We start from the raw sequence: 16,058 nt of genomic DNA, 5'->3' as shown, positions 1-16,058 counted from the left end.
GTCTACAGTTATGCAGTACTGTAATTTACAGTTTTCAACTTAACCTTTACGTTCAGGTGCCAATCTCTCGAAACAGAACAATCCCTATCATATGACGAATACAATTTCACGATCATGGAAACCTTGGACCCATCAGACCAGTGGAGTATACTGGTTAAAGGGTTTGGGCTACCGCTGACCCTATTATTACACAAAATATATCTAACAATTACTTTAATTTTAATTACTGTGGTAAAACTAATAATACAAAATTATTATATTATGTTATATTATAAACTTTTTCTTTTGTAATTTCCTTGGGCTACCGCCAGTAGCACCGGTAGCCTGCAAAATACGCCCCTGCATCAGACAGGTTAAATTTTATGACTTTGTTTATCCACCCACTTCCAGCTAACAAGGGGTAGCCGGCTGGGCTAGTGGTAGCCTACGAGACCCTTATTGTCTGCCTTCATTTTAAGGAATTTCTGTACTAAATTTTCCATTTTTGTAACACATTACGTCTTGAAATCCAAGTTCTGTCCGCAGTCAGGAGTTAAAGCAAGCTTTAGAACTATGAAACAGCTGTCCGTGTCCGTGTCTGAGAGTTAAATTTATCATTATTTCTATATTATTTCAGTTGGGACATAAAAATCTGTCCGTAAATGAGGAGTGTCCGTATCTTGGGGGTGTCCGTAAAGGGATGTTTCACTGTGTGTGTGTGTGTGTGTGTGTGTGTGTGTGTGTGTGTGTGTGTGTGTGTGTGTGTGTATATATATATATATATATATATATATATATATTTTACACTGTGTCATATATACAATACAGTATACATAAACATCCTATTCTTCGAAGCTATATAATTAGCTCCATCATTATGGAAGCAAGGCAAGAAGTACTAAAGTACTAGTCATTTGGATCAGGACTGGGAAATAGTCCTTAGTAATGGATCCAGCGGATAGTTTCCTCTTCTAGCACTTTTGAAAATGTGACTGTCTTTAGAACTATGAGACAGCGCAAAAAATAATAAAAAAAAAAATAAATAAAATTAAGCTATAGTTAGTAGGATTATACTAAGTAGCCATCCTCTAGTGATTACCATGCTTAGGATTGTGGGCATAAAGTCAACCAAGAGTGATGCATCCCTAAATTCTTTAGCATAGCTCCCTCCAGAAAAGAAGTAAATCTGAGGACCATTTCAATTTATGGTACGTATAAAAACCCTGTCAATACTAAAGTGACTGCAGGTAAAATTTGCAAGTCATTTCTCGTCAAATTAGAGACAGCACAATGGATCCATATATTCGTGAATGTGGGTTGTCCTACTTTCCATCTGTAATCCATACCAATCCATCCATATCAAGATGCTACGATGCACCTTTATGCAAACAAACACAGGATCAGCTTTTCACACTGGGAACTCAAGTTCAAATTCCAGCAATGTAAAGTGGAATTTGTGGTAGACAAGCACTGGACTGAGAAAGGTTCCCTCAGGGTATTTTAAGTTTCAATGCCATCCTTAGCTACAAACATGTTGCAATTTTTAAACATTTCAGAAAGAAAAGATGCAATACTGTATTACATTCTATACTCCACAATATACAGTAGAACCTCTATTATCCGCGGTAATGAATGGGGTGGGCCGAACGGTTAATCGAAAAAATCAGATAAACCGTATCATAAAAATTTTCGTAAATTTAGTGAATAATGCTTACACTTTCGTGATTTCCTCTATGATCTTTCATTCAACACACTAGGTAGTGGAGGTCTCATGTTGTAGATTTACATACATCATACACTTTATCCTCGATTTTTATTGAATTGGACACAGTTGTGATTTGAATATCGTATTCTGAGATGAGCCACAGTTTCTCGTTCCCTAATCTACTCAGTTATTTGCACTTTTTTATACTTAGCAAACACGATTTCTTTTGATACTCATGAAGACATTTAATATAGAAATTATACAGTAAGAAAACTAGAGCAGTACACTATACTGTCTAAGGATTAAAGTCTTGTAATAACCCTCCCTAGAAAAAATAGCGTGCTAATGAATGTAGGCCTACAGTACTTCACATATTTCTGTAGTAAAAAAATGCGGAAGAAAGACAGTCGGATAATCCGGCAATCGGTTAATAGGGTGACAGATAATTGGGGTTCTACTGTACTTGCATGGTTGTGTAAAAAAGGTGGGGGAGAAACACAAGTCTACTCTCTTTCCAGCTAAAGATTGAAGTAAATGTAAATAAATGCACGTGGTTTAATGGTACCTGACTGGCTATTGAACGCACAACGCCTCCAAGCTCATGCTTGTCATCTTCTTCCTCACATTAAAATAGTTCCTTCTAAAATAATAAAATGTATAATATACATGGAATATGGGTAAATTAATCATGGTTATAAGAACACTTTCTTACGATTTAAACAATATGTTTGTATTAGTAGTTTCAGATATTGCATGATAAATCATTGTAACGTATATTATGGCAATGCACATGCGTAATAGACATTGAGTTCCTCCCAAGGTGACCTGCAGCTTCACAGAGCACATCAGAACAGCTGATAACACAATGCGAGATTCAGTGTTGCCAACATTAAAGAAATGTTTATAGAATTAAAGAAATTTTCCGCTCTTGAAAGAATAACATTTAATTACCAACCTACAGAAAAAGAAAATCCACTACTCCCAGTAGAGAAATAATGAACTCTTCTATGTCAACGCGCATATACCTAACTAATGAAAATTCTTCGATATCCCTGTGTTTTTGAATCACCGTGTCAGCACAAAATTCGTCTCCCCCCTGCCTCTAGCGTGTGGTTGTGTTGGATATGGAGGGGATAGAGGCGCTATCAAGAAACGATTGATGGTATACGAGTTCACACACTGACGTAAGTAGAATCTAATAATTATATTAATAACATTTTAACATTATTAAAATCATGCAAGTCTTGTTATTAACCTTCTGTGAGCATTTTACGGGTTAGTTCAATGAATGTGTTGAAATGTCTGCAATATATCAGATGATGGCTGCCCTGCGTGCTCACTTGCTGGTGCCCTGGTGACTGCTTTGGTAACTAGCTTGCAATTGCGGAGTAATACATTTCGGTTTTGTTTACGTCTACTTCAATCTTTAGATGGAAATAGTATACAGTCACATAGAATTTAGTCTCATCAAATCCAAATTCCATTACATTCTGAGGTTGCACTGTAAACACTGTCTTCAATTAACATCTATTAGCTTTCAAATGATAAATATATTAGATTCCTGTTAATTACTTTAATAAGTTTGTCACAGTACAGTGACGTGAGGGCACATATGTCGACAGCTGTGTTGAAAATCATCTGTAAGTGAACTGTATACCAACTTCACGTTTCTCTTATTGTAACATTAACATATTCTCACCTTGAGCGAATTCATCGTGTCCAGCTGATTGTGGGCTGTGTCCATCAGCTTGTTGACTGTCATTTCTGACATGGCTCGAAACTGTTGGTGCCGTGCTGCATAACACACTGCCCGGGCTCGGTTATTCATTAAATGATATGTATTCCACATATCTGAATCCATCGAGCTCGTACATTCTCGCAGACTCTGTTACAAAAATTATAACCAAGAGTTAATTTTTTCCTATATTTCGTAACTTTTATTGTATCTCTTCCACACCACAAGAAATGCAATACAACTACAAGAAAAATTACACTTCAAGATGCAATTAATTTAATGTAATAATATGTGACAGAATGAATATGACATAAAAAAACAACGTGCACGTCATGATCAAAGTATGTTAATAATTGACAGATGAGAGCATAATTCTTGTTACTTCCTTCTCATTATTGAAAGAATATAATGCTTGGAATCCTTAAGAACGCAAGAATGATTTTTACACTTATTTCTCTTAGCCTATATTTGTAACAGTCTTCCTAACATGCCACTAAAAAACACAACGTTGTTATATTCTTTTGAAGACCTAGTGTGCATTTGAGATATTACTTTTCTTTTTTAGTGGGTTATTTTATGACGCTGTATCAACATCTCAGGTTATTTAGCATCTCGATGGAATGTATGTATGTATATATTTATTAACACTACAATTGGGTATACATCCAATGGCAGTGATATATAATATAAAATAATAACATTACAATAATTATATTAATAAAATTTACAATAATTACAGCAATAATAGTACATTATGCAACGAGCCTATAATGATAGTAATTAAGAAGCGAGTATGGATGTTTATGAAACGAGCGCAAGCGAGTTTCATAATTTTCATACGAGCTTCTTAATTACCATTATAGGCGAGTTTCATACGACTTTTTATGCTCGACCATATTTCTAACTTGAAATTATTCAGATGTATACATTTTATTTGTATCTGACAAGATCGGAAGTGACCTTGTTCTTGGTCGTGAATTGTGAGATGTGCGCAGACGCGAAAGTATTGATTTTTTCCGAGGAACAATAATGTCATTGACCTTGATGTAATCCCGTTAAACTTGATATAGCTAACTTTGATTATTGAATTCGACATTGAAAAACGAGATGACAAATTGAATTTATTTGAATATTATTTACAATTAACGCTAATTATTATAGTAACAGAACATAGCCTTCTGCGACAATATTGGATTTCCAGCCTCGGTGACTTTTCGCTAATTCTCTTTCGATTGCATATCCGAGAATAATCGATACTTGCGGTTTTATAACGGTACAAAGCTGACTTGTCATTGGCTGAACACCTGTAAGCTAAGTTGTCATTGGCTGAACACCTGTACTTTAATGAGTAGGTGTACTTTAATGACATGCATTAAAGGACTGCTACCAAGTGTATAATTACTATATTTCGGCATGGTCGAGCATAAAAAAAATAAAATAAACGTAAATTTAATTCTAACTATAATTAAATAGATGCATTAAACCTAGGAATGAAGGTGATAATGCCGGTCAGCACCGACAGTTGCCACAGAAGAGGGTAGAGGGAAAACCACAGAAAAAACCTCAAGCAGGTAACTTGCTCCAAACAGAATTCGAACCCGGGCCACCTGGTTTCGTGGTCAGACACTCTGTTACACCACAGGTGTGGACGAAAGAGATATTACTTAAAGTCAAAATTGTAACACAAATTAACGACCTAATATAAATTATGATATAGGTTATGTTCAATCAAATCTGGGCAGAATAAGCTGAGGAATATGTCCTACTCCAAACACTGAATCTGAAGCACACAATACAGCAGCGGTTCCCAACCAGTGTGCCGCGAAATTTTGGAATTGAAAAATAAATTTCATCCCATGCATTTTTTTTATTTACAACTAAGTCTTTGATATGTACATTTTATTTTGAGACGCTTTACCAATGAAAGTGAACACCTGCAACAATGCTTAGTAATTCGTTTACTCCTTCCACTTAGTAAGAGACAGAGTTTAGAATTGTCAGACCAATCTTCTATGCCACATCAATAAATTTAAGAATGCAGTTATATTGTCAGACTCCAAAGCACCTATTCTATCAATAGTCTCTAAACACACACCTTCATCTCAAACAGCAGAAATAACTAAAATGCTCTCTCAATTAATATCACTCAATAAAAGAATTGTATTCCAATGGATATCATCCCATTGTGGAATCCTGGGAAACGAGAATGCGGATGCTTTAGCAAAGAAGGGCAGCACTGCTACTTACAGACCTGTTACTAAATCTACGTATTACTCTGTGAAAAGATTTATTAAATCTACATACTTAGACTTCAACAAACAAAATTTGATAATACAATCTCAAGGGAAAAAATGGAACTCTCTGTATCATAATCCACAGTTAATTCCCGATTTACCACGAAAATCGTCTGTAGCTGCATTTAGATTGGCAACAGGCCATGACTGTTTGGCCAAACACCAGCATAGAATTGGAATATATCAGTCCCCTGACTGTCCATTGTGCAACTCAAACCAAGAAATGGATTCGGAACACCTCAAAATCTGTGATTCATTGGCTGACCATGATAATATCTTTGAAAAATATTGGAGTGCAAGAGGTCAAATGACTTTATTGTCAAATGCCTGGCATTAGAAAACAACTTTTGTATGATAATTTCTTTAGCACAATTATTTTTTGTTTCATCTTGTGCAGAGTTCACAACAGACTGAACAATTTCTTCAATGCTCAAATACCATAACCCACACATGTTTTAAACAGTGTGATTATTATGGCTGTCTACATAGTTCCTACACTCTGGCCCCTGGCAAACGATAGTGTAAGAGCAAAGACTAAACCATGCAATCATACAGAGAGGAAAAAACCCCACCCAGAACAAAAGAACAGCTATTCTTCTTCTTCCTATCATGTATTAAGTCTGGTGGCCTGTTACGGTCTCACTCCATTGTTTCAGCGGACGGCCCAAAGATCTTGTTCCTAATGGGCGGTAATTTAGTGCTTGGCATGGTATCCTTGACAGCTATTATTAATAAGTGAAATTTTATATTAATTTGACTTACCACATCACAATGCAAAATTGAGGATTTATAACACTAATTATACATTCTCCAAAAATATTACACAATGCAATAATTGAATTTCGTGATACATGTGCTCTAGAGACTAATATCCTAGTGTAGCCTACATGCCAAGACAGGCTCCTCACCAGATGACTTATGTTTCAACAACAGGTGAGTGCTGGTTTATTGTGAGCAAGTATTTATTATTTTCATATGTTAGCAGGAACTGTCTTCTCTCATCAAGCAGTCCTTCGTTTTTCGTAATGCATACATATATTTTTTTTGGCTGCAAAAGGGTATCTGTCGGATACAGGGGGGAGAGCCATTAATCCTTCCCATTGAAGGGTTTAAGGAACCAACCTGGACAAATACCCAATGCCCCATCCCTACCTTCCCGTGGTGCAGCTGTTAGTAAGCATAATTTTACAAGCTGAACTAAAGAGAGGGGCTACTCATCAATTAGCACTGGTCAGCTTGATGAGTTAATGACTGAATTTGGTATAATTTTCCTCTAACCAATACCTAATTCCCCCTTTACCCTTTCCTATCCAGTCCTCTGACTGAACTCTTAGTTTCTTCGACCCCGACGGCATTAGAGCATTCGAGGCCTAGGGGTTCATTTCACTTTCCTTCCTCCTCTTTCTACTTTTCTGTTCCTAGTGCTGACCTGCTATGGCACTAAAATCGTCCTCCAGTGGCTTAAGGAGGGAAAGCTGGTGATCAACAAGATCTCCCAGCTAGGTCCAATGGATCCGTCAACGAACAGCAGGTGTGGTCCTCCAGACATTCTGGGGGTTGTGTGTGAATGAAGTAGCCACCAAAACGTTAAAATATGGTGTTCACTTAAATCGGCTACAACTTGCCATTTTTTAAAATGGAATCGGAACACCTCAAAATCTGTGCTTCAGTGGCTGGTCATGATAATATCTTTGAAAAATATTGGAGTGCAAGAGATCAAATGACTTTATTGTCAAACGCCTGGCATTAGAAAACAACAACAAAATATATTTTTTTATGATTAATGGCTTTTCGTCCAACTAATGGACAGAATATTTTCCTGTGTTGCAAGTTCATTAAGTACGAATCTGCAGGAAGAATCAGAAGGAAATTTCGTCAACAATATTCCGGGATTCATAAACTAGTAAATACATTGAAAATAACAGATTCAGTACTGAATAAAGACGTCGAAAAAATATTAATGTTAATGAGTGAAACACTTCAGGACATTAGCGAACATCTTGAGGAATCTCCTAGATAAAAATAACACGGATTAAAGTTGTGGGCCTTGGAAACAATTAACAAGACTCACAATATCTTAATCAGATTTTATGAATTGCAGTAGTGTTTTTCTGAATAAAGTATGTGTAATGACTTTACTTACTTACTTACAAATGGCTTTTAAGGAACCCGGAAGTTCATTGCCGCCCTCACATAAGCCCGCCATCGGGTCCTATTCTGTGCAAAATTAATCCACTCTCCATCATCATATCCCACCTCCCTCAAATCCATTTTAATATTATCCTCTCATCTACGTCTCGATCTCCCCAAAGGTCTTTTTCCCTCTGGTCTACCAACTAACACTCTATATGCATTTCTGGATTCGGCCATACATGCTACATGCCCTGCTCATCTCAAACGTCTGGATTTAATGTTCCTAATCATGTCAGGTGAAGAATACAATATGTGCAATTCTATATTGTGTAACTTTCTTCATTCTCCTGTAACTTCATCCCTCTTAGCCCCAAATATTTTCCTAAGAACCTTATTCTCAAACACCCTTATTCTGTGTTCCTCTCTCAAAGTGAGAGTCCAAGTTTCACAACCATACAGAACAACCAAAATCACATCAACTTACTGTGCGCTAGTTTCGCGAAACACTTTTAATGCTGTCTTATTGACTTCACCTGATAAGCATTAGGCTTATGCTTACCACTATATATATATATATATATATATATATATATATATATACAGTAAAATCTCGTTAATCCGGACCCCGATAAGCCGGACTTCGCTTAATCCGGACAGGCAAAAAAGATGGGTTGCAAAAATTAAAGAACCTTGTTTTAAGACTTATTTTTAAACATTAGAATTATGGCATTACAATAATTACAATATTACACCTACAGTATTAAAATAAAAAAAATCAATGAAGTTTGCATTAAAGTACTGTAATTAAACTATACAATGATTTACATTTCAGTGTACTATATAATGCATAGTGTATTTAGGCCTAAGCCCTTTAAATACATCATAATAAACGTGTTTTGTTGCTATAAATGGAGTTTTAATACACTTTCTACTGTTCTTTTAGGTTATTTCAATTAATCCGGACTTTCGTTAAACCGGTCACCTTATCTCCCCAATTAGTCCGGATTAACGAGGTTTTACTGTATATATATATATATATATTTTTTTTTTTCTTTTTAATTTAACACTTCACTTAACCTGTAGGCTACACTGGATTGTCATTTCTAATAAAAAAAATCTCTCACCATGCTGCTTGTGCAAGGAAACTGCTGTCGACCCTCTACTGCAGACTGGCAATTCAACAGATTAACACTCAACTTCGCCAATTCTTCCTCAGTCATGTCAACACATGAGTTGCGAATCTTCATCACAATCTGCTCAAAATATGGACATATATTACTATCAAGTATTTTGAATTAATGCTTTCAGATTATTCAAATTGTTACTCTAAATAAATACCTGATGCTGACATGAATCTAGATCTGAGAGCTTCAGACTTGTATATTTTTTTGCTTCTTCCAAGAATTTTACATCTTCTGTTGTAACTTCGAACGGTACTTTTACATTAGGGACATCACCAATTTTTGGTTTCATGTCGACATTTTCTCGATCACCTCCCCAAAACCAGTCGAGAAACGAAGAATCTGCGATTGGTACTTCCAATATTAGTAAGTAAAACAGGCACAGTAAGAAAGACACTTTGTACCGTCCCTTCGGAAAAACATATTTTAAGTTCAACTGTATCATTTTATAGTTTATGTTTATTATCCCTGAAAAAGAATTACTCTAAAACAGCGTATTTCCACTTGACTGTCGTTAATGTGCTTAGTGTGTATACTCAAATAGCACTCCAAATTATAATAACAAATACACTCAGTTTATAAATAGAAAACGCTTACACAAAACCGTTTGAAACTTGTACAAACTTGCCCATTTCGCAGCACAGTCTTCAATTGTTTTATTATTCAATTAAATATGGCCACCAAATCACTGCCAGGTTGAACGTAGCATTAACCCATTCGTTCCCACTTTATCTACATGGTATTCAGTAGGCTTTGTTCCAAGAAATACTCTTCATTGTAATTTTATCGAGGTGTATTGGTGTAAACTGGTGTCATTTCACTCTTCTCGTGTCTTTCAGACACCCGTAGTTCCTCCAACTCTCATATCATATCTATTGGATAGCTATGTGGGGCTTCTTTTAGCTACTTTTATTTTCTGTAGATTTAAATTGTCTTTGTTTAAATGAGGAGGGATTATAGAGCCTTTACAATGACAAATTGGCAACACTGTTGAACACAAGCGATTGAGAGCAACAAGTTGGGGTGTGTGCGAAAGGTTAAATAGTGTTTTCAGGAAATTAATTATAATTTTTCATTTTGATCAATTAACAATGAATCATTTGGTTGTTATTCGGTATTACAAACCAGGAGACGAGTTACTATGTCGGGAAATCATCAGGGAAGGTACTATGTCAACTGTTAATACAGCATTTATTGCTGGTCTTACACGAGAAATCACTTTCCAGACGATGATCCTCACATCGGCTATGATGTTTATCTTCTTGGGTGTACCATTTGGCGTTTGTTTCTGGTCGATTCCTGCAGTGATAGTGCTCATGTATGTGTTCATATGGCTTGGTCACACATATAAAGCATTGGAAATGACGGAAGACGTCTCAAATATTCCTCGCGTATATATGTCTTCAGAATTCACAGGATTTTGGGTAGCAGAAGCACACGAACCATACTTTATGACAAGAGAACCAAATAATGTAAAGTACACGATTATGAGCGAACGAGAGCTGAGGGAGAGGAACATCGAAATACACCAGAATCACGGAAAGCGAGTTGTGGGGACTGTGGCAATCACACGTAGTAGAAACGGACCCGATACGGCCTGGCTACGAAGAATGGCCGTAGCTCCCCGGTACCAGCGTAAGGGTATTGCATCGGCGCTATTAGATGAAGCGTTACGATTCTGCATGGACCGAGGCTATGCGGCCGTGGAACTGGTAACTTCGGAGTGTCACGACGCTGCCAGAGAATTGTATCTTAAGAAGGGCTTTGAACTTAAGCAAATGTACCATAAACCCATCGTGGGTACAGTCGTCAGCATTCAGATGTATGCGTTGATATTCAGAATTCGACCTAGTGAAGTTACGAGTACAAATGCACTACAGTAAACATTTGCCCGATAATGAAAAGTTGGAATATATTGATGAAAAAAAGCTGCTGCAATTCAGTGACATTCATAGTGCAATATTCGGAGATCCTTCACGTAGTTCCTCACCATTATGGTAACATTAAATCACAATAATTAAATAGCTACACATAAAACGGACGTCGTGAATCAGTCTTAATTACATACCTTTTCGACACACGTCATTTGTGTTCGTATCGTTTATTCACCTAACAATCTGAAGAAACAAGACCAGGAAAGAAAGGTGGCAAGATATAAAATAGGTGGTGGGGGAATACACCAATGTTTTGAAATAACTTTTATTAATGGTAAACCTATGTCATTAATTCAGAGAATACACCTGTGGAGTAATGGTTAGCGCTTCTGGCCGCGAAACCAGTTGGCCCGGGTTCGATTCCCGGTCGGGGCAAGTTACTTGGTTGAGGGTTTTTCCAGGGGTTTCCCTCAACCCAATATGAGCAAATGCTGGGTAACTTTCGGTGCTGGACCCCGGACTCATTTCACTAGCATTATCACAATCTCATTCAGATGCTAAATAACCTAAGATGTTGATAAAGCGTCGTAAAATAACCTACTAAAAAAATTCATCAATTTTATGTTAATGTCTGTGGTGCAATCTTCATTCCTCCCTGAGTACCTTAGCAGACGAAGAGATTGTCACAACACTGGAGGAACTAAGTGAAAGGTTAATTTCAGTTTATTGTACAGTACGATTATTTAGTCGTGACAATCGCCGATAATGTGCGCCTGGGTCAGGCGAGTCCATTAAGTTATGCCAAGGGATGTTCAGGTTAGTCTGTTGCCTGCAGTCAGAGCGATCGGATGTCACACATGTATAGCGTTGTGTTTCCAGTATATTTAAGCTGTACTGCATTCCTTTACCGATCGCTCGCCCTTATCTCTACTCCGGAACTCTCCCACTACTCCTATTACTTCTCCTCTTTCGCGTTGCTGAGCTGTCAGGACTAAATAATCGGTCTGTACTTGCAGAGTTTAATATTTCTATCATTTTATAATGAAGAGCTTGCGGGAAAAACGAATGTCACATTTCTGTTAAGGATTAGATAATGATCTAATTGAGTCTATAACTGCAAGATGTAGTGCTGTTTCTATAGAAAATAAAGGAAAAGATTACTGTATTCGTGATGATAATTCTCCTTTTTACCATTTTTCATAAGAACAACATTAAATTTCGCAGTGATCCATTGAATTAGATAATGACAACAACCTTAAGAAAACTGTGACATTCATCGTTTTTCCCGCAAACTCTTCAAATATTAATGATTTGTTATTACAAAAGTGTTTGCTTAATGAGAATTTTGGAACAACTCTAGTACCTGCAGCAGTCTTGAATTTTTATTTTACAAAAATATGTATGCATACTTGCCATGCAAAGAATGAATGTTACATACATTATGTAAAGTTTTAAATGTGAATATTATTAAGTAGGCCTACTGACTTAAGCTTTAGTCTGAACAAACCTAACCAGATCATTTTAACTACCGTAATACAATTTTTACCCACTGTCAGAGTTTGTGATACTTATTGGATGAAATTATATTTGTATTTCCAACATCATTCTATGAATGGCAAGCACATGTAAATGGTTGGATGGAAGAAATACTTGAAACCAACCATGAACACTAAGTCACAGTTTTTACTTATTTTATGTTTCAAAAGAGTTCATTGTAGGATTTATGCTTTGTATTATACTTGCAAAATTTGGCTTGTAAACATAATTATCACAATTTTGATATACCCAGACTAGAAATGCTTCAGGATTGATGTTCTGTGAAACACCAGCAACTTAGGGACTTGCTATATGATCAGTATTATTGACAGTTTTTTTTTGTTTTGATTGTTCTCACATGGGTAAATATTGTTAGTTCTATCCCACACTGTTGATAATATTGGTTTGTATGACTATACGCAAATGTGCGTGGCGTTACAAAAAAAAAAGTGACATTCTTATGCTGGGTTGCAAGAATGTATTTGGGACTTTGACCCTTTATAGCTCTATATGTAAGTCCTACTAACATAGAGTTACAAGAATGTGTGCTAAATTAAGGTTCTCTAAAGAGTCCATAGGTCTGATTTTGGTCCTTTAAGGCTATATGTACGTGAATGACCACAAATATTAGAAAATGCAGGCTCTAAATTTCTAAAATTTTATAAGGAAATGAACTCACAATTGGACAAAAATTACAAGGTACCACAACAAGACTTACTAGAACTTAAATATCTGGTAAAAGTATAAAAAAGGTTACTAATAATATTTTTAAGAATTGACCTTTTACTTTAAATTAAATTTTCCAAAATTTGAAAATTTTCACACACATTATTTCATAACTCCACAACCATTAGAGATGGAATTCTGAAATTTTGTACACTGATTTAACATGCATTTATGCAAAAGGTAGACTACAATAATGGCCATTTCTTCGAAAATAGAAAAATTAGGTCACAAAACATTATGTAAATTTTAATATATTTTATATAGGACAAATAAAAAATTAATTGTATTAAAATAAACAACTCTACATGTCTGAGAGTAGTCTACTTTTCAGAAATAAGTGTTTATTACATGCAGGAAAAATATTAAAGATGTCAGAGATACCATAACAATGTTATGGTTACCAAATGATGTAACTGCTGATTTTGTTTTGTTTTGTTTTTTTTTTTTTTCCATAATCGGATAAAACTGGTCTGAAAAATATTATTAGTAACTTTTTTATACTTTTATCAGATATTTAAGTTCTAATAAGTCTTGTTGTGGTACTTTGTAATTTTTGTCCAATTGTGAGTTCATTTTCTTATAAAATTTTAGAAATTTAGAGTTTGCATTTTCTGATAATATTTGTGGTCGTTCACATACATATACCCTTAAGAAGTTAATACTTTGTTAGTAAGCTGTAACTAAGCTACCAGATTCGAAAATACAAAGTAAAGCTTTTTTATTCCAAGGTTAGTTAGGAAACAAATTGGTCAGTGAATGTAAATGATAAAACAAAATTTACAGTATGTCATCATGCCTGGAGTAAAGTCTAGAATCCGTATGACGACTTGAGCTGTTGTTTCTCTGAACACATGCACATAGGTTTCTTGCTACTCTTCTTTCATCTCACTGTCAGTGCCAAGGTTAAGTAGAGTTTGATGAGGGGTTACAGTTGCGACAAATGATACTGTCAGTCACAGTAGAGTTTGATTGGGAATACATTTTTAACAAGTGACAGTCCCATTTTCAATGACAAGGTTAGATAGGGTTTGATGAGGTGATAGTTGTTACGGACTGTCTAAGTTCAGTTTAGTGGAGTTGTTACAGACCATCTAAAGGTACAGTCACACGTTGCTACTTTTGCTGCACAACTTTTGTACTGCGGCTGCAAAAGTTGCGTATCGTGTTCACACGTAAGCCAAAAGTAGCGCGCTGCACGCTACTTTTCGTGCTGCACAACCCGAGTGCTGCAAAAGTTGCAACTGGAGGTTGCGAGTCTGTTCACACACAAGGCGCTACTTTTGCAGCCGCAGTCATCCTGCAGATTTCCATCTCCTCTCAATATACATTTTGTGGTTATGTTCGCATTATTAAGAAACTCATGCGAAAGCTTACTTATCTATTATTTGCTTTTCTGTCCTAACTAGTATTCAGAAATTGGCATTATTTTTACTATAAAGCTTTTAAAAACGCCTATATACTTAAATGATAATCAACAGCATATTCACGTAATCAATATTGGCAACCCTCCTGTTTGAAACTACGCTACGGAAAATAAAAAAAAAAAGAATTATATCGTCAGCGAATATACTCAGACTGTGTTGTGCATTTAATAACTGTTACAAATAATTTATTTTCATCACATCTAACATTAAAATACATCCAAACAATAAAAGTATCATTGGCACATTTGAGTGGCAACACTGGTCGCAACCACAGCAAAAGTTTCAACAAAACCGATATCAGAAATGCTGCGGCTGCAATCCTGAGAACCCTGTTCACACGTCGCTACTTTTAAGCTGCATGCAGCATGGAAAAGTAGCGGGCAGCAGGTTCGGCAGCCGCTACTTTTCGGGTTGCACCGTTGTTCACACGTCACAGTACGAGAGTTGCGCAGTTTTTTTGTACTGCATCGCTGCAAAAGTAGTGACATGTGACCGTACCTTTAGTTTACCTCAATTTTAGTGACTGATTGATGGCAAATGTAATACCCAAGTCCTGCAACCAGTTCATTAAATTTCTAGTATTCATACATTGGTATAAGCATTGGATCCTTACTTATTTCGGAATATAGTTTGAATCCTACTAGATTTAGTGGTAGGTACGTTTATAATATAAGAGTATCTTAAGATGACAGTTGACAGAGGAAAGAGAGATCTGGAGGGTGAAGAGTGAAAGATGAGTACAGATAATGATGTTTTGCACAAAGAGAGATCTGTTAGCCTTGCTTTTAATTTATGTAAGTGCTGTAAATTCAAGTGGTTGCGTTTATGCAAGAACAGTTCAAGTTATTTACGAAAAATTGGAGTTATTTGCTTACTATAACTGTTAACTATAGGCAGAAAGTATAGACATCGAATGGTGAAATGGATAACTACATGCTTCAAGACAATCTGCCATTTTTAGGACTAAACTGCGCTATTACCCAGATATCTGATAGAAACGTAAGACAATATTGATTTTTTTTATATCAGTTTAAGCTATTGAAGAATATTATGTTATGGAAATATTGGACTTTACAGTGGTGTCATCTCGTGAAAATGTGGCTATAATAGTGATGTTGGCTCACTCGAAATAGAGAATTAAATAGCTAATAACAGTTCATTTATGTCATTCAAGAAACTCACTATAATTTAGTATCCACCAACTTTATAAAGATTCATTATTTCATTACAGTAACTAATGAATTACAATAGCATTTTTTTTAATTTGTTTTCTTGCAATCCAGCATTAGTCTGAAACTTCTCATTGGTGCCATACGTATTCATGACGAATTTTCTGGTCAAAGAGCACTTTCATAGTGTAAGCAGTATTTAACGACTTCATTTTTGGACTGTGCCAATTACTGCATCAGTTTTTTTTTTTTTTTTCTTTTTTAAAAGGTTTATAAGTAGTCTTGGTCTTTTTTTTTTTTCT

The 16,058-nt window shown here is 35.8% G+C and overlaps 2 protein-coding genes and 1 long non-coding RNA gene across 3 annotated transcripts in view; 1 reads left to right on the top strand and 2 right to left on the bottom strand.

The window, feature by feature from the left end:
* LOC138705266 (protein brambleberry-like) overlaps nucleotides 1-9,707 on the bottom strand; it is a 69,042-nt gene extending 59,335 nt beyond the window's left edge. The window contains exons 1-3 of the mRNA XM_069834100.1: nucleotides 9,185-9,707; nucleotides 8,971-9,099; nucleotides 3,384-3,569 (exon numbers count right to left, since the gene is read on the bottom strand). Of these exons, the coding sequence (XP_069690201.1) occupies nucleotides 3,384-3,569; nucleotides 8,971-9,099; nucleotides 9,185-9,472 (603 nt within the window). The 5' untranslated portion in view covers nucleotides 9,473-9,707. The remainder of the gene's footprint in view (nucleotides 1-3,383; nucleotides 3,570-8,970; nucleotides 9,100-9,184) is intronic.
* The window catches only part of LOC138705271 (uncharacterized), a 295,635-nt gene that overhangs the window by 59,335 nt on the left and 220,242 nt on the right, over nucleotides 1-16,058 (bottom strand). The gene's annotated exons all lie outside the window — the stretch shown is intronic.
* Nucleotides 10,010-13,607, top strand: LOC138705269 (N-acetyltransferase family 8 member 3-like). The gene has a single exon (XM_069834105.1). It carries the CDS (start codon nucleotides 10,119-10,121, stop codon nucleotides 10,908-10,910), a length of 792 nt encoding a protein of 263 aa, XP_069690206.1. The 5' UTR covers nucleotides 10,010-10,118; the 3' UTR covers nucleotides 10,911-13,607.

Source organism: Periplaneta americana, chromosome 8 (genome assembly GCF_040183065.1).
Source record: "Periplaneta americana isolate PAMFEO1 chromosome 8, P.americana_PAMFEO1_priV1, whole genome shotgun sequence".
Classification (NCBI taxonomy): Eukaryota; Metazoa; Arthropoda; class Insecta; order Blattodea; family Blattidae; genus Periplaneta; species Periplaneta americana.
The sequence above is the reverse complement of the archived record's forward strand: the minus strand, read 5'-3'. Positions and strand labels throughout refer to the sequence as shown.